The 19,030-nt window shown below is 34.1% G+C and overlaps 1 protein-coding gene across 1 annotated transcript; it reads left to right on the top strand.

The window, feature by feature from the left end:
• The first annotated feature begins 348 nt into the window (after positions 1-348).
• On the top strand, positions 349-7,159 carry LOC132607120 (cell division cycle protein 48 homolog). The gene is made up of 9 exons (XM_060320949.1): positions 349-535; positions 1,073-1,238; positions 3,580-3,808; positions 4,184-4,950; positions 5,038-5,259; positions 5,344-5,415; positions 5,513-5,794; positions 5,885-6,244; positions 6,681-7,159. The coding sequence occupies exons 1-9, from the start codon at positions 507-509 to the stop codon at positions 6,975-6,977; spliced, it is 2,424 nt and encodes an 807-aa protein (XP_060176932.1). The 5' UTR covers positions 349-506; the 3' UTR covers positions 6,978-7,159.
• The last annotated feature ends 11,871 nt before the right edge of the window (positions 7,160-19,030 follow it).

Here is a 19,030-nt window from a genome sequence, read left to right as displayed (position 1 = left end):
ACTATAGAGCAATAAAACTACTCGTAAGAATATCTGGAATAATGTTCATTTTGAATGTAATTAAATATAATCGTAAAAGCGAAAAGTGAGTTGAAAAACAGATTATAAGTTAATTTTCAAATAAAGTGAAATAAATTATACCGAAAAGTGACTAATTTTTATAGCCAATCGGGTCTTAAAAATCTGTATTAGTAAAGGAAAAATACAACAAATAAAAGAAGTGATTTTTTAATTTTGCTTTTCTAAAAGTAAAAAAAAGAATTCCTTACTTACTTCCTATTTAAACAATGAAAAGGAAAAGTTATACACTCTATATATACACGATATGCAATAGGTAAAAATAAAAACAAAAACACATTTCTTTCCTAACAAGAAATAGCGATACTCCTCTTTATATAACTCTTCGTTTTCCCTATACTCTTCAAATTCGCAAGATCTTTTTATAAATATTACATTAAAAAAAAAAATCAATACCTAAAGAAACTCTTTAGTTTTTCTTCATAATCATGACTAACAAAGCTGAATCATCCGATTCGTAAGTACCTTTTTTTCAGATCTTTAACACTTTGTAGATTTACTTGTATATATATACAACTTTGTGATTCTTGATTATGTAATTTGGTGGTGTTTATGTAATTATATATGTCTATAGGAACTTTGTAGATTTACTTGTATATGTACAATCTTTGTGATTCTTGATTTTGTGTTTTGGTGTTTATGTAAATATATATGTATATAATATAGGAACATTGGCATCGATTATACAACTTTGTGATTCTTGATTAGTTCTTTGTGTTATGGTTTTCGATAATGTGAGGGTTTTGGAGTTTGCTTGGAATACTGAATTTGGGTTTTGGGTTAAATTTACTTTGTAGATTTACTTGGTATACAACTTTGTGATTCTTGATTAGTTCTTTGTGTTATGGTTTTTGATAATGGCGGTTAATGTGAGGGTTTTGGAGTTTGCTTGGAATACTGAATTTGGGTTTTGGGTTAAAATTACTTTGTAGATTTTACTTGGTATACAACATTGTGATTCTTGATTTTGGTGTTTATGTAAATATGTGTGCAGGAAAGGGACAAAGAGGGATTTTAGTACGGCGATTTTGGAGAGGAAGAAGTCACCGAATCGACTTGTTGTGGATGAGGCAACTAATGATGACAACTCTGTTGTTGCTCTTCATCCTGATACTATGGAGAAGCTTCAGCTTTTTCGTGGTGACACTATCTTGATCAAGGTTCGATTTTTTACCCATTGTTTTGTTAGAATTGGTTGAGTTTTGTGTGTTTAGTATTGGACTTTGGTAGTTACGTACAAAGGGGTTTGATGGGTTTATTAGTTCTTTGTATTCTGGTTTTCAATAATGGCTGTTAATGTGAGGGTTTTTACCCATTATTTTGTTAGAATTGGTTGAGTTTTGTGTGTTTAGTATTGAACTTTGGTAGTTTTGTGGGTTTAAGTCTCAACGATTATATAAGGGGTTTGTACTATGCTTTTGACAATGGTGGTTAATGTGAGGGTTTTGGATTTTGCTTGGGAATCTGAATTTAGGTTTTGGGTTTCTGAAATCTTGCACAAGGTCTGATTTTTATCCATGATTTTGTTAAAACTACTTTAGTTTGCTGTTTTATTAGTTCTTTGTATTATGGTTTTCCATTATGGCGGTTGATGTGAGGGTTTTGGGTTTCTGTAATCTTGATCAAGGTCTGATTTTTACCCATTATTTGTTAAATTTACTTGAAATTTCTGTGCAAGTATTGAACTTTGGTAGTTCTGTGGGTTTATGGCTCACCGATTATATAAGGGGTTTGATGGTTCTTTGTATTATGGTTTTCCATAATGGCGGTTTTGGTTTCTGTAATCTTGATCAAGGTCTGATTTTTACCCATGATTTTGTTAAATTTACTTAATTTTGTGTTTAGTAGCTGTGCAAGCATTGAACTTTGGTAGATCTGTGGGTTTATGGTCCGTTCTTTGTACTAGGGTGTTTGATTTAATGTGAGGGTTTTGGATTGGGATATTGTAGTTTGGGTTAGAAATCTGAATTTAGGTCTTGGGTTTCTGTAATCTCGATCAAGGTCTGCTTTTTACGAATAATTTTGTTAAATTTTCTTGAGTTTTCTGTGTTTAACTGTGTGCAAGTATTTAACTTTGGTAGTTTTGTTGGTTTATGGCTCATCTATTGTATGAAGGGTTTGATGATTTTTAGTTTTTTGTATTATGGTTTTTGATAATGGTGGTTAATATGCGGGTTTTGGGTTTCTGTAATCTTGATCAAGGTCTGATTTTTACCCATTATTTTGTTAAATTTACTTGAGGTTTCTGTGTTAAGCTGTGCAAGTATTGAACTTTGGTAGTTCTTTGTACTATGGTTTTCGATAATGACGGTTAATGTGAGGTTTTGGATTGGGATTTTGGAGTTTGCTGGAAAAAATATGAATTCGGGTTTTGGGTTTCTGTAATCTTGATCAAGGTTTGATTTTTACCTATGATTTTGTTAAAATCACTTGAGTTTTCTGTGTTTAGCTGTGCAAGTATTGAACTTTGGTTGTTTTGTGGGTTTAACTCTCAATGATTAGATAAGGGGTTTGTACTATGCTTTTGACAATGGCAGTTGATGTGAGGGTTTTGGATTTTTCTTTGGAATCTGAATTTGGGTTTTGGATTTCTGAAATCTTGCACAAAGTCTGATTTTTATCCATGTTTTTGTTAAAATTACTTTAGTTTGCTGTTTTTAGCTGTGAAACTTTTAAACTTTGGTAGCTTTTCTGGGTTAAATTTCACACATGATATGAGGGTTTTGATGGGTTTGCAAATTGGTTTTAGAATACTGGCAGTTAATGTTTGAAAAAAAGATTAGGTCTTGAGATTTGCCTCAAAATGTGAATTTTGGTTTTGGTTTCTGAAGGTTTTAGTTTTAGGTGACACTTATTAGTTTCTTATATATCAGTAGTGTTTCTTGATAGGAATTGCTGATGAAGATTGCTAGCGTAATATCCAATGTGCGATTTGGGTTTAGGATTTGGAGTTTATAACGATTAAGGAAGATAGTAACGACACACTTGTATGGAGTGCACGGTTAAATGGGGTTTTGGTAATTTAGTCATGTGCTTCTTTTTTCCTCTGGGTCAATTACACGATGAAAAATTGAAACATCTAGGAATATGGTTTAAGGTTTGCTGAAAGAAGCTAACAAGGTTGGTAAAGAATCTAGATTTGTTCTGTTTTTGTGTTTATTTCCTTTATTTTGAAGTTAAAAGTGACCACATGCTGTACATCTTTTGTTTGTTTTTGTACCCTCCTTTTTTTTTTTTTTTGTTTCTTTCGCATGTTCAGTGATCAATAGGTTAAGTTAGTTCTCATGATTGCAGTTCTGTTTTCCACTTGAGACGCAATCTTGAGAATATGAAGGTTTTCTCTGTAATGCCACTGTATTATGGTGATACAAGAAGGCCCTGATATTAGTTGGATGCTGGGACATGAATCATATTAGGATGATGGTAGTTTTTCTCGTGTTTCCGCAACTGCTTGATTATGGTCAGATACAATTTATTCTAAACTTTTGTTTTGGTTTATAGGGTAAGAAGAGAAAAGATACAATCTGCATTGCCCTTGCTGATGAGACCTGTGACGTGCCGAAGATTAGGATGAACAAGGTTGTCCGAAATAACCTAAGGGTTCGACTTGGTGATGTTGTCTCTGTGCATCAGTGTCCTGATGTCAAGTATGGAAAGCGCGTACACATTCTTCCCATTGATGACACCATTGAAGGAGTCACTGGGAACCTCTTTGATGCTTACTTGAAACGTAAGTGTTCAAATGCTTTTGAATTTCTTCTGTCTATTGGCTTGCTACTGCTTTGAACTTGGATGTTTGATTTAGGTGTATATATGTAATAAAGAGGCTGGACCTAGTTATAGTATACATGTAGTAAGATAAATTCTCTATTTGGGAGGCTCTGTGCCATTCATCTTGCCTCCGGAGCCTTCTTCTCCTGTTTTTATTTAGATTTGAACTTCTGATTTAATCTGATGTATCCACATTCTTTCTAATTTATACTATAAGCAAATTAACAACTTCATTGTCGCTTCATGTGCTGATTCATCAAAGTAATGTGTTCCCGTCCTAGTTGTGTATACAAATGCTGATATGCTATTGCTTCTTTATTTTATTTATCTGCAGCCTATTTCCTTGAAGCATACAGACCAGTAAGAAAGGGCGATCTTTTTCTTGTAAGGGGAGGTATGAGAAGTGTAGAGTTCAAGGTTATTGAGACTGATCCTTCTGAATACTGTGTTGTTGCCCCTGATACCGAGATATTTTGTGAGGGCGAACCAGTGAATAGGGAAGACGAGAATAGACTAGATGAGGTCGGTTATGATGATGTAGGTGGTGTGCGTAAACAAATGGCTCAGATAAGGGAGCTTGTTGAGCTGCCACTAAGGCACCCACAACTCTTCAAATCTATCGGTGTCAAGCCTCCCAAAGGAATTTTGTTGTATGGACCACCTGGATCAGGAAAGACGTTAATAGCCAGAGCAGTTGCAAATGAGACAGGCGCGTTCTTCTTCTGCATTAATGGTCCAGAGATTATGTCAAAATTGGCGGGAGAAAGTGAAAGCAATCTCAGGAAAGCGTTTGAAGAAGCTGAGAAGAATGCACCATCAATCATTTTCATTGACGAGATTGACTCAATAGCTCCTAAACGTGAGAAGACAAATGGAGAGGTGGAGAGGAGGATTGTCTCCCAGCTTTTGACACTTATGGATGGACTTAAATCACGTGCCCATGTAATTGTCATGGGTGCCACTAATCGCCCCAATAGCATTGACCCTGCCCTAAGAAGGTTTGGTAGATTCGATAGGGAAATAGACATTGGTGTTCCAGATGAAGTGGGGCGACTCGAGGTGCTTCGTATCCATACGAAGAACATGAAGCTTGCTGAAGAGGTAATGTCACGTCTTCAATTTTTACTGTTCTCAAATCTTCACCCATAAAGACTTGCAGTTTGTTAACTTTGGGATCTTTTATTGCAGGTTGATTTAGAAAGAATTTGCAAAGATACACATGGTTATGTTGGTGCTGATTTAGCAGCTTTGTGTACCGAAGCTGCACTTCAATGCATCAGAGAGAAGATGGACGTGATAGATCTGGAGGATGAGACCATTGATGCAGAGATTCTGAACTCTATGGCTGTGACAAATGAGCACTTCCAAACTGCTCTTGGGACGAGCAATCCTTCTGCCTTGCGTGAAACCGTATGTCTAAATTTCTCTTATTAGATGTTTATGACACTACTGAATTCTCATTTGATTTTAACTATGTAACTTTTGTCCGAGCAGGTTGTTGAAGTTCCCAATGTTTCATGGGAGGACATTGGAGGTCTTGAGAACGTCAAGCGTGAGCTCCAGGAGGTACGTTCTGTATACTAAATGTACTGATTTTAATTTATTTTTATCTGTTATTCTTTTCTCATCAATTGTTTTTATTTTCAATCAACTTGCTGTGCAGACTGTTCAATATCCGGTGGAACATCCTGAGAAATTCGAGAAGTTTGGTATGTCTCCCTCAAAGGGAGTCCTTTTCTATGGCCCACCTGGATGTGGGAAAACTTTGCTCGCGAAGGCCATTGCTAATGAATGCCAGGCCAACTTCATAAGTATCAAGGGTCCAGAACTGCTTACCATGTGGTTTGGAGAGAGTGAAGCCAACGTAAGAGAAATATTTGACAAGGCCCGCCAATCTGCTCCTTGTGTCCTATTCTTTGATGAACTGGACTCAATCGCCACACAGGTTTGTTACCTTATCCTATACTTATTTCACTTTCTTCTTTGTGGAATCTGTATTTGTTTTTTTTTGGCTGATTGGACTCGAAATTTTTAGAGAGGAAGTAGCTCGGGAGACGCTGGGGGAGCTGCTGATAGGGTTTTGAATCAACTCCTTACTGAAATGGATGGGATGAATGCTAAGAAAACTGTGTTCATTATTGGTGCAACTAACAGGCCAGACATTATTGATCCTGCACTTCTGCGGCCCGGTCGTCTTGACCAATTGATTTATATTCCTCTCCCTGACGAAGATTCTCGTCACCAAATTTTCAAGGCATGCTTGAGGAAATCACCTCTTTCTAAGGATATCGATCTAAGAGCTCTAGCAAAATATACACAGGGCTTTAGTGGAGCTGACATTACAGAAATCTGTCAACGTGCTTGCAAATACGCTATCAGAGAAAATATTGAGAAAGTAAGTTCCCAAGCTCCTCTAGTCCTTTGATAAACTATTAAGGGTTGATAACACTTTTCGTCCCTCAGTTATTGTTTAGTCTTTATGATAGCTGACTAAGTACATTAAACCTTCAATTAATTGAATTGTGCACTTTTGATCCTTTTTGCTTGTATTCACAAATTTATAATAACTATTAAACTGTTTCACCACTTAATTACTCATGTGTTATGTAAAATTTGTGCTAGTACTTCATACTTAACGGTAATATTGTTCTATAAATAATCAGATAGTATAACATATTTTTTACGTGATTGGACCAAAAATACGCAATATTTAACTGAAGGTTAAATGTACCAATAGTAGAATATACCATCAACTTAAAGACAAAAAGAGCTATTGTACCAAGTATTTGTTGGTTAAGGAAAACTAATGTAGATGTGTGTGTTTGTTGCAGGATATTGAGAGGGAGAAGAGGAGAAGTGAGAATCCTGAAGCCATGGAGGAAGACGTTGAAGATGAGGTACCCGAGATCAAGCCTGCTCATTTCGAGGAATCAATGAAGTACGCTAGGAGGAGTGTCAGTGACGCTGATATCCGCAAGTACCAGGCTTTTGCTCAGACTTTGCAACAGTCCAGAGGTTTCGGTTCGGAATTCCGATTCTCTGAGACGAGCACGGCGGGGACCACTGCAACTGCTGACCCATTTGCTACTTCGGCTGGTGCAGCAGATGAAGATGACCTGTATAGTTAGGTTGTCCAAGATTTGTTTTCATATTTTACATACATTGCAACCCTGTAAAATGGGCTCTATTTATTCAGCTGAAAAACTTCTGAGTAGCAAATTGATATCTCTCCTTTGCTGCTCTCAGTTTATAATTTATAATTTATGTTTGGATCTTCTTGCTCTCAATTTATAATTTACATTGGATCTTCCATAGCTCTCATTTATAGTTCTTTTCTTTTTAGTATATAAATATATGGCTTTAGTGTGTGGTAAGTGTCCTCAAGAAATCAGAAGTGAGGTTTACTATAAACTGGCGAAACAGCAAAATTTTTTTTTTTTTTTTTTGGCTGTTTTGCTAAACATGTTGAATGTAAGCATTTTATCTCCTGTGAGAATTTTCTAAAAATTGCAAACAATGGTTTTATAAATATAATGAAATAATCCAGCATGCATGTAGGCATGCTACTGTATGGATGCTTTACCACATATTTATGAGTGGTGATATTTTACAAAGGACAGATATTGTATAATTTTTAGAGCAGATAATAACAAAGAGACTCTAGTAGTACAGTGTGTTATGTTATATGAGACGTTTATAACTTAACTATAGGTTTAAGGATATGACAATAATACTGACCATAAGAGATTACCACTCTATTTTTCAAGTTAATATGACCATTTTGTTATGACAACTTAAATACAAATCTTCTGTGTCACTTATTTTATCATACATATCATATGCATTTCATTAATTAATTAATATATCAGAGAGTTTGAAGTTATATATATGTGCATTGACTGTATATAATTTTTTTAATAGCCAGTTAATCTACAATATGTAATTTTTCATAACAAAATGGTTATAGTAACTTGAAAAATAGAGTTGCAATTTCTTATAGTCAGCAATTTGTACTAATAATAGTATACAATTACTTTTTCCGAGTACTATGTCACTAATGAAGACAATATTTTGACAAAGACGATTCATCATCTGTTATATATACATAAAAAAAAAAAATTAAAAAAACTTTTTATACTCGTATATTTATAGTTTGGCGATGATATTTTCTCCCCTTTAGCTCCGCCCCTGATACGGCTTGAGCTAAAACAGCCACGTCTCCCACATGATATACACCACATATTTCATTTAGTTATGATATACACCACATATTTCATTTAGTTAATAAAATTACTAGCTAGCTAGAGTGTATAGTGGGACTTTAGTACCATTCCTTTTAAGCCAACTCTTCTAACGTCTCTTTACAATCTTAGACAATCTGGGAACAACGATAAGATAGGTCTACCAACAATATTGCAAATCAATGTCAAATCTATGGTGTACATATATTACTAGCATAAGAGTGGATAAATAAAGTTAAAATTTCATTTTCCTTTTTTATGCTCTAATTATTACAAATATAAGTACTCTTTAAAGTAGGTGACAGGGTTTTGATTATTGGAATTAAATGATAGTGGTACCTATTATTTTTATGGTGAACTTAGTCACCGACTTATTTTCTACATTTTGTAAATGAAATCTTTTATCTTTGAAAATCTTAGGGGTGTACATGGACCGGGTTGGTTCGGATTTTGTAAACACCAAACCAAACCAATTGCGTTGAGTTTTTAAATTTATACACCAAACCAAACCAATAAAATTCGGGTTTTTCAACCTCGGGTTATTCGGTTTTCTCGGGTTATTCGGGGTTTTTTTTTCGGAATAGTGTTGATACAAAACATATAACTTTTACTTCAAATATTTCTTTAGTCCTAATAAGATACAACTATATACTTAAGGTGTTTCCTAAGAAAATAACACAAAATGTGAGAAGAGTGATGACACTGTATTAAAATATTCAACAAAAGATAATAAAATCGGTTAAAATAAATATTGCTAATTAATAAGCCATAAAGAAAAGGACCATAATCTAAAAATACTAAGTCATGCTAAAATAAGTACGGTTAATAAGTATTAATTACATGACAAGAAAAAAAAAATTAAGTTATGTATTTTCACTCTCTAAACCAATTATGCAAAAGTAAAAAATAGATATCCAACATTATTGTCATTTTATGGGTAAATTGAAATTCTTTTTGTTAGTACTAGTGTTGAGCTAGTTTTGGTTTGGACTTTATATGAGTTACTAACATCGATAGGATATAAAACTTATTCACATTCAAAATCCTAAGTTCAAGCTTGAATAATATGATAATAGATGAAAGACTACGAAAAAATTAAGAAATATTTATAAATTACATTACAAATAAATATTTTTATGTATACAATATTTTAAAAATTGAATACATGTAATGTCGGGTTGGTTTGACTTTTTTTAGCGAAAACCAAACCAAACCAATTATGGTCGATTTTTTTTTTCCAACACCAAACCAAGTCAAACCAAACCACTAGTCAGATTTTTTTCTCGATTTGACTCGATTTATCAGTTTGGTGCGATTTGTCGGTTTGTTTTGTACACTCCTATTTGAAATTATGCATAAGGCAATCTACCTCACAACTTTTAAACAAACATTATTTCTACTCTTCAACTAATAATATTCGTCTTTTCTGTGTTTTTTCTCTCTCTCTCTCTCTCGAATAGCTGGATCCTTCAAATTTCAACCATCAGTCAAATAGAGAAAAGGAGTTGGAGACAGATAAACAGGGAAAGGGGGTTTTGTTCTACGAGTAAACTTTCTTTAAGACATACTCTCAAACAATGTGATGAATATAAGTTTTATAACTTGACGGTGTAAAATTATTTACAATAAGCTTATTGATGTTAATTACAGATAAGTTTTGATGATGAGCGTTGATTGGTTACCTAAAGAAAAAATATTACTTGACTTGCTATAATAGATTAAAGTAAAAGTCTTTACACTGTCTCATAATTATTTGACGATATCTTTCATATTTATTAGGGATGAGTATCAACATCCTTATTACGTGGGGGACATAAATACATAGTACTGAATTGAATATCTTTCATTAAAAAAAAAAAAGTGATGAAGAACCAGGGGTAGAGGTAACCATCAGAATACAAGTTGGACTGAATCTAGTAGTTTTAGCTTGAATCATGTATATGTGTTTAAAAATTCATTAAATATCTACAGAAATATTAAATTGAGAACTCGGTAAAAAGTTACTAAGTGCTGCTGATTAGAGTAACCTATTTTAGGGGAGGCAATTCCACATGAATGCCAAAGATTACTTTGTCCTAATTCAGATAAATTCTTCACGTTCTTGCTACTATGTTATTGGTCTCTTTGTCCGACTACTTTTAAGAAAATTTTGCACTTATTCTATTTGTCATCTCATATCTCATTTCCCTTTTCGGAATACCTAATATTATATAGGTAGTACCACCGCTGCATCACACATTACAAAAGATTTAAATTACCTTCTAATTAGTTGTTCAATCATTTATTCTCTCAAATCTAGTCTAACATTAAACAAAGAAGAGACATTGTGGTTGGATGTATGTTGCAAGTTGTAAGCACATGAAGAAGCTAGCTAGCGAGAGAGTTAACGCCACAAGAAATACATCAAATCAAAATAATGATGCAGCTGGCTAGCATTATGTTATTGGAAGAGATCGAAACACGTATGCACATCCAGTATAATTAATATCCATCATGGCTAAAGGGAGGTCAAGAGGTTTCTCATTGCACACATTATTATTTTTGGATTGCTGTTTCTCAAAGACGGATCCATATTTATATTTTATGATTTCAATTTTTACAGGTTTTAGCATTGAACCTATTTTATTTTAAAAATTATGAGTTTATACTCTATAATTTTCATGAATTTTTACATATAATTTTTATTTCACATCAAAAGTACTGAATTTAGATAAACACGATAAGATAAGGTTGGATGGCCCTGATTTCTCTACCTAAATCTTGTTGCATATATCTTTGACTAATATAGCCCATTAAAGCATGGGGCCTAAAGTGGTGAACCTGTTGGATGAGTCAGAAGTTGATGCAAACGGTAAAAGCTAGAAAAACCTTATGAGGCACTAACGCAATACTAGTACTAAAGAAGTCAATAGATGTTTTGGGCTGGGGCCCAAAAATGAAGATGTGCACACGAGTATGTACTCTGTTGCAGAGAAGAGTAGTAAAAGGAGTCATCAGTAGTATAGTCATCAGTAGTATGGTACTATATATAATAACTCAGGATTCATGTTGTCGGCTCCTTTCACATCTTGGCCCATTCTCACTGTCCTCCTGCAATATCAACTTCATGTCGGTTGCCTATCAAACCTTACGAATTTGTCTAATGAGCTATATTATTTGAGTCAAGGAGTTCATCAGAAATAATCTCTCTATTTGTCACAAGGTAGGGATAAGGTTTGTGCACAATTTCTACCCTTCTCAGATCCACCTAATAGCATTATACTGAGTATGTTGTTATTATTTATGATTTTCTTGTATAACTCTTTACTCCTCTCCCTTATCGATATGAGATTTACCTGAGGTGTTATATCCATCTCTTCTTCGAAAGCTTACTGGCATAAAGCCCGCCATTCTTTTTCTTTAGCACGCTTCATCAATCCATCGTCTGTCAAGAACTATCCCCTTGTTGAAGTTTTGTCCCACCATCGTATTGCAGGAATCCGTCTCTAAAACTGCTATTTTTGCTTTTAAGCTCATATCTCGTGCATGTGAGAGCGACCCCTTTTGATATTTCTTTACTAGCTTACTAAAGGACGATGGATAATAAAGTGAAAGAAAAGGTTATTTTTTATCAACAACAAAAAAACACTTTCCTTTTAAGATACTATTTACATTCTTTCTAGCAATTTAAAGTACAATGTGTAATGTGTTTATACTTCATGAGAAGTAAGCTATTCAAGATGAATTCGTGTATCTACAGTGCCCCCGCTCAATTTATTGTATATTTTATTCAGGTTAGTTTGTAGTTCCAAAATCGTGTAGGGACTTGAAGAAGCTGAGTTACCTTATTTTTTTAATTAACCATCTTTGTATGTTCATTCGACATGTGAGATTTTAAGGCATTGTGCTGTATTAATGACGACATTCTTATATTAATAATTATTTCACGTATATTGAATCTTATTCTATCAAAATAAAAAATAAAAAATAATTCTATTCCTCCTTACATTTGTTTAAATCACATGAATTTCATTGCTATAAGAAATCAATTTTGGGGTAAAAGGCTAAATGTTGTTGGGGTAGGGAATAGTTATCGAGTGTACATTGAACAATGGGGTTCAATAATTTGGTGTGTAGAAAGAAGTTTTCTGAATAGTCATGACGTCCACTCGCTCTTCCAATATCAGAATTTAAAAGGGAAAAGATACTGAAATTAAATGGCGATATGTTCTTAAGGGTAATCTTATCTTCTCCATAGTAACTTGGCAAAATCAAATTTTAAGGAGAGAGTTGAAATTGTGGACTATAGTATGGTGACTTAAAAGAGAATAAAAAAGAACAGAAGAAGCACTAAACTGGTAACCAATAAGGGATGTTGTGGATGATGTGACACATTCACTTTTAATTAGAAGCTTTAGATTTGAATCCTGAGAATAAAAAAATAATGAGCAGATAGCGCTTTCACTTTTAAAGAATCTTATGTGGGGTGTATCTAGTTGAAATCAAATCATTTTATACCGGATAACAATGATTAGGCAAAAGATCAATTATGTTTTGAGAATGCATGGAATGGGGATATATAGGTGAGGTTGTGGGACATGAATCCAAAGAAATTTTGAAAATGATGCCTTGAACCTGTCTAGTGTTGTGTTAGCAACTACTAGTATAGAAAAGACTTCATTTAGGTTGTCTGAATTGCCAAAACATTTACAGCAGGTTTTTAGGGGGCAGGATTTTAATAGATCGAAATACCCTAAATACCTCATGTAATTCATATTATTTATTTTTAAAGATTTTGTACACTCTTTAAAAATTCATTTAATTATCTTAATTATAAGAGTATATATTGTCTAAATTAAACTATAGTTGTATTAAACGTCTCACTTGATTAACGCTTTACTAACTAAAAACAGTAAGAGGAAATTGAAAAAAGACATAATCCATTGCTTTTTCTAAAACGTCAGATATCTTGAACAAATTCAGTATAATAAAATGACGAACCTTTGGATCGTATAAAATAATTTCATGAAAAAAATAATTTATTGGGCACAAGATACTGAAGAAATTAAACAAATTTGAAGATTTCAGATATCCCACTATAAAATGCATCTAAGCTATCTAGCAAGTTATGTTTGGTGGTATATTTAACTTGTACACTTATTTTCATCACATGTTTAAGATAGTGCAATATATTATCTTCTTCCCATGAAACTGTGAAGCAAGATGATTATACGAAGCACAAAATCATGAAACCTAGCAAAAAGAGCCAAAATTAAAATCAAGATTGAAAACTATAAACTAAAATTCATAAGAAGCTTGCAAGAATATAATTTTACTACATACTCTTACTAATCTTCAAATTCAATGATCATTTCTCTCATGCCAACAAACAAGCATAGCTATGCATCTCCTGAGAATGTAAAACTTAGCCTTCTGCTTCTTTGCCAAATGGCTGCACTTCTTTCTCAAACTATTTTTCTCTCCATTATTCGAATTTTTCTCAATGCAACAATTTGAGGTACTAATAATTTCGAATTCTCTTGGTGCCATGGATCGATATGAAAAGGAAAAAATAGTACATTTATATATATACTGCAACTGCAGCCTCTGGTATGTAGCTTATTCTTCCACTTATTGGAGCAGAGGAATGTATAATGCACATATGGTTTTTAATACTCCACATAATGTCACTTCATTTTATAGTACTGGATTTGAGTGACTTTGTGTTAGGTTATTATTATTATTTTTTTTATCTTGATTTAGTGATCTATAACTTTGTACGAAATTTACATTTACTCCTTTTCGGCTTCACACACATGAAATCATGCCATCGTGGAATGGTTTCTATCATTTAGTAGAAGAAAAAGTTAGGCAATTGTACTACATACTGACTATCATATTTCACATGACAGGTGAACATTATTGTATTGAGAAAGGAGACAAATGTTACATACAGTAGTAGTAGTAGGCCTTTTATTTGAGTGACAATAGCTTTGCCGGCCATATACTGTGATGCAAAACTACTATTTTTTTTTTTTTTTTAATGTAGTTTTATCTTAATGATGTTTTGTTGTGAGATCCTATCGTGTTTTATCTTAATTAAATTGAGAATTAGTGGAAACATAATTGTCATCTTCTTAAAGTTTGTTAAAGATTACCACCAAGGATGTGTCTCACTTAGGATTGTCGTGTCCAGTCAAATAGTGCCACGTAAATTGGGACAGAGGAAGAGGTAGAGCCACAGTGTAATTTATGGTTTCACTAAAACCCAATAACTTTTGCTTGAACCTTATATATATTGATTTGTATTAAAAAAAAACTCATTTAATATATATATATATACTAAATAAACCAGAGATATTGGTAAGAACAGACTGTGAAGCTATAGTCAAATTCTATCAAAAAATTAATGATAAAAGTAGCAGTAGACGAAGATGGTTAAACTTTATGGATACTATTTCAATTTATAATTTAACATTAGAACATATAAAAGGAAAAGATAATAACCTAGCAGACCAATTAAGTAGATTAAAAATCACATCCAACTGATTTTTTATTTGAACAGCATGAGACCATCAAGTTCTCAGACAGCAGACAAGGGAAAATGTAACACCCCGTATCTTGGAACTAAGTTTAGACTCATATCATTAGAGTTTTAGTGGAAAAATTGAAGGTTTGAACGTTTTGCGAAAATGGTTGATAGGCCTACTTCGGGCAGCCATAAATCCTTGATTAGTTGGGAATTTGGGAAATCACCCTTAATGAAAGTTGTAGTATGTAGAAATAACTTTCTAACGATATAAGGACCAAGCCAATCAGAGATCGCAGCAAGGAGATATGATCATCTCAATATGGCTAATAGTAAGGCACTTAAAATTCTATAGAATCGGCTAAGTTTTCGATACGTCTGCCTTCCAGTCATATTTCGTGAAAATCCATTGGGAATTTGAGGAAACTTAAAACATGAAAGTTTTAGCCCTTTGAAAAATCTTTCCAACGGTATATTGTGGAGCCCAAACAGAGCTGTGTACAAGAGGTTATGTCTATTTTACCGAACACTGTGCAGAGCCGACACACGTCACTTTTTCAAGCGCGTGCGGGCGCTTGCGATGGCTCCGCGCCGCGGGAAAATCGCACAAAAACCCCCCCTCTCTGACTACCGACCTGCAGGGGGTCGCTCGATGCACGTGCGTCGCAGAACCAACGCATAAAAGGTCGGGTTTCGGGTCAAAGGTCGGATTTACGCGTTTTAAGTTATATTTAAGATTTGGGGTTTATTTCCCCAACACCCCATTCACGAAAAATCACCCTAAATTCATAGAGAACAAGTCCCAAATGTCAAGAACCTTCCAAGGTAAATTTTATCTTGATTTTAGGTTGAATTCAAGTTCCTAATCCCTTTCTAACATATACTCTAATAATCTAAGCAAGAAATCATTGTTCCTAATCTAGGGTTATCAAGAAAACCCATCTCAAGGTTCAAGAATCAAAATTTAGGAAATATTCTCCAAAATTCAAGTGTTTAATTCAAGATTTTGGAGCAATTAAGGTATGTAGAACTTCCATCCACATGTGGGAATCTCTACGTTCTTCCCCATGCTCCGTTTCTTGATATTCATGAAGTTCAAATCCTAGGGCATTAAACCCAACATATTGGTAGCCCGTATTTATGTATTTATGTACATGAATTTTGAATCTATATTCGTTGTTGTATTCCTAATCTTCTATTACGGTTATTAGGAACCCTAGCTTAATCCATGAATCATGAATTCTTCCTCATGTGTTCTTATTATGGTTATATGAAACTTTATGATTTTATGTAGCAAGTTACAAGTAAGTTTTCAAGTCAAATTATATATATATATTTATGAACTATTGTTATTACTCATGAATCAAGAATATGTTTGCAAGACTATGACAAGTTATCTCATGAAACCATATTACAAGTTATTTCATGAAATCTTGATTACAAGTTATTTACAAGTTATTTCACGAAAATCATGGGCTTCTTAGCCAACTATATCATGTTCATGTTTTTGGAAATTGCTTAGTTAACCGAGAAGGCTCAGATAGCCTGAAACTACGTTGCCACCGTAAGATAAGGGTTGTCAGCAAGGAGGCAACACCTTCATTATGCAGTTCGGATCCTTACATGCTTATTATCACGTAAATCTCATATCTCTGGCAAGGTGTGAGTGTTCTGCTGGTAGGACGCAAGTACCAGATCATGTTGTCGGTTATACTATAGCGTTCCCCACGTTACAAGCAGTTTTTACATACATGTATTTCCATTGATTTATTGTTTTCAGACTTTACTCACATTTCATGCTCATGTTCAAGTTACATTCAGTTTCAGTTCATGTCCTATACCTATGTTGTGCCATGTTCTTCATTTCAGCAGGTTTTACATACTAGTACTATTCACGATGTAATAACGTCCCTTTTGCCCGGGGCCTGCACTTCACGGTGCAGATACTGATTTTCAGGAGCATACACCTGCGCAGTAGGATCACTTCAGTTATCAACTTATTGGTGAGCCCCACTTCTCTCGGGGTTCAACATGGAGTCTGCATTAGTATTCAGTTTGTGGTAGTCCAGGGCCATGTCCTGGTAGTTAGTATTCAGACATGTTTTAGAGGTTTCATAGACAGATGTTAGTTCACAGAGTCAGTGGTGCATTCATGTTTGCAGACTATTATGTTTTCATGATATTTCACGCTATGAGATAATTTCAAGACTTTATTCCGCAAATTACATTTTCACGATTCATTTAAATTGTATCATATAGAGTATATTGTTTTGATGCCCATGTTGACAAGCAAGCCATGAGGTTCGCTCGGTCACATGCAGTAAGGCACCGAGTGCCGTGTTTCGCCTAGGCCATGGTTCGGGGCGTGACAGAAAAGGAATTGTCTCAACCCAAGACATTTACAGACAAAAGGTACTAGGTAATCTTCATTTTAGACCTACACCTGCATTAGACAAAAATGCCTTAGAAAGAATACATTTTGAAACCAATAATTTAGTATTTTTTCCGCCATCTAATTTAACTTTTAAGGTATTACCAGAATATGTAATAGACAAACAATAGACATGTTTAGTAGACAATTTGTGGATATCACATAACAAAAAAGACTCTAGTCATTTTGTAGCCATTCTAAATGCACTTTGTCAGTATTTTACAAACAAAAATCTAGATAAGAAATTTAAATTTTATGTTGTAATCCATGGTAGAACTAATGGTATTTTCCAGACCTGGATAGAAGTTTTGGATTCTATTAAAGATATAAGAAAACCTCTTTTTAAAGGCTTTAATGATTTCACTGAGGCATTAGACTATGCTAGAGGAGTGTTGGGTCCAAACTACTATATTTCTCCAGCTCTCAGACAAAATCTAGATAGAACCCCTCAATACAATATACAAAAAGACACAGACAAGGTGATTTTTTGCGATCACTGCTCTACTATGACTGAGACCGTCAGAAGACTTAACCAGCAGAAAGAGACACTCATCCAAGAAAAAATGAAACTCTTGGAACAAGCAAGACTGTTAGAACAAAGACTACAAGCAGTTAAGTTCGAATTAGTACAATCCCAGAGTTCTCCATCTTAAACAAAAATGGATGAGACGGGTGTGCATTCCCTAATGAATGCAAATAGATTCACTGTATCGGATAAAGATACAGCTAGTCCGGTTCAAACGGTAGCCGGTAAAGACTCATCAAATCTGTTGATGGCTGTCACTTTGCCAAAAAGTGAAAATGAGGGATGTTTATCTCTCTAGACAAGATGAAGACTACCAAAGACACTGACGCAAGGAGCTACTTCTACCAAGAAAAGCATACTTGCAAAAAAGAAAAAAATGGCAACATAGAAAGTATAGTTAAAGAGACTTTGCAAAGATTTTTCCAAACAAAAGCAGAACAAGACAAGCATATAATCAAGAACCCTAGTCCAGAATTATCTCCAAGTCCAAGGATGTCACTAGTCCATAGTTCAGAAGAAGGAGATATGATAAATTTCCAGAATAGTGCATTTCAAGATTCACAAGACCCAAACGGCGACGATTCGGGAATGAGTTTTGATTCTATTGCACTACATAATTTAGACACATAAAAAAATATATGTATGTATATATATATATATATATATGTAAAGGAAATAATCAGACAGAGGTAGTGGAGGAAATAGTTATGATAAGACAGAAGACTGAAAGATTCGTTGAACAAAAGCAACGGCTAGAAGACATTTGCAGAAAAAGAGAGCTTTATTAAAAGTAGCTTTAATAAAGCAGCCACAGTAAATGGACAGATCAGCTAACAGACAAGTAAATAAAGTTTTCTTTTGAAAAAGTTCACGTCACAATGGGGCCCAAAGAGCACCCGGCTGAACTCAAAAGATTCTTCAACATTTTGAAATTCGAAGTTAAAGTCCGCCAGACGCTTATAAATAGCAGCATTTGTGGAGAAGCAAAGACACCACAAACAAGAGCATCAACCACCTCTCTCTAGAAAACTTCCATATTCCCCATCTCTTTCATCAAATGCTATAATCCTTTGCCCAATCAAAAACCTTTGTAATATAAACTCCTATTGTAAAATATTATTAAGTTTTTAATACCTACCCCCTAGTGTGAAATAGTTTTTGGGGTTCCCCGAAAGGGAAACCTCTCTCCTTCTTCAAACCATGTAAGTTTATTTACTATGTTTTCTGTACTAATCTCCCTATTATGTAAATTATTTTGTGATTATATGAATATTATGTTTAAGTAATTTCCTTGTCATCATGAATTTATTATTCTTAGTATATGGTTATTCTCTTAACTTCTTTATAACCTCGATAGATTAACCTGTAAATTTCTAGGTTTTAAAGAGGCCGTTTTAATGTCCAAATGATAAAGGACAATGTTGGCCGTAGTTACCGGGGTGTGGTTAAAAAAGACTGTTATTAAGAACAAAAGT

This window comes from Lycium barbarum, chromosome 8 (assembly GCF_019175385.1).
Source record: "Lycium barbarum isolate Lr01 chromosome 8, ASM1917538v2, whole genome shotgun sequence".
NCBI classification, from domain to species: Eukaryota; Viridiplantae; Streptophyta; class Magnoliopsida; order Solanales; family Solanaceae; genus Lycium; species Lycium barbarum.
This window is presented reverse-complemented; position numbering and strand designations above follow the sequence as displayed.

What these genes read in the sequence shown, in the direction of transcription:
- LOC132607120 (XM_060320949.1), top strand. Translation starts at nt 507, where the DNA reads ATGACTAACAAAGCTGAATCATCCGATTC. An exon ending in GTGACACTATCTTGATCAAG is followed by an intron (nt 1,239 to 3,579) that starts GTTCGATTTTTT and finishes TTTGGTTTATAG; the next exon opens with GGTAAGAAGAGAAAAGATAC. An exon ending in TCAGAGAAAATATTGAGAAA is followed by an intron (nt 6,245 to 6,680) that starts GTAAGTTCCCAA and finishes TGTTTGTTGCAG; the next exon opens with GATATTGAGAGGGAGAAGAG.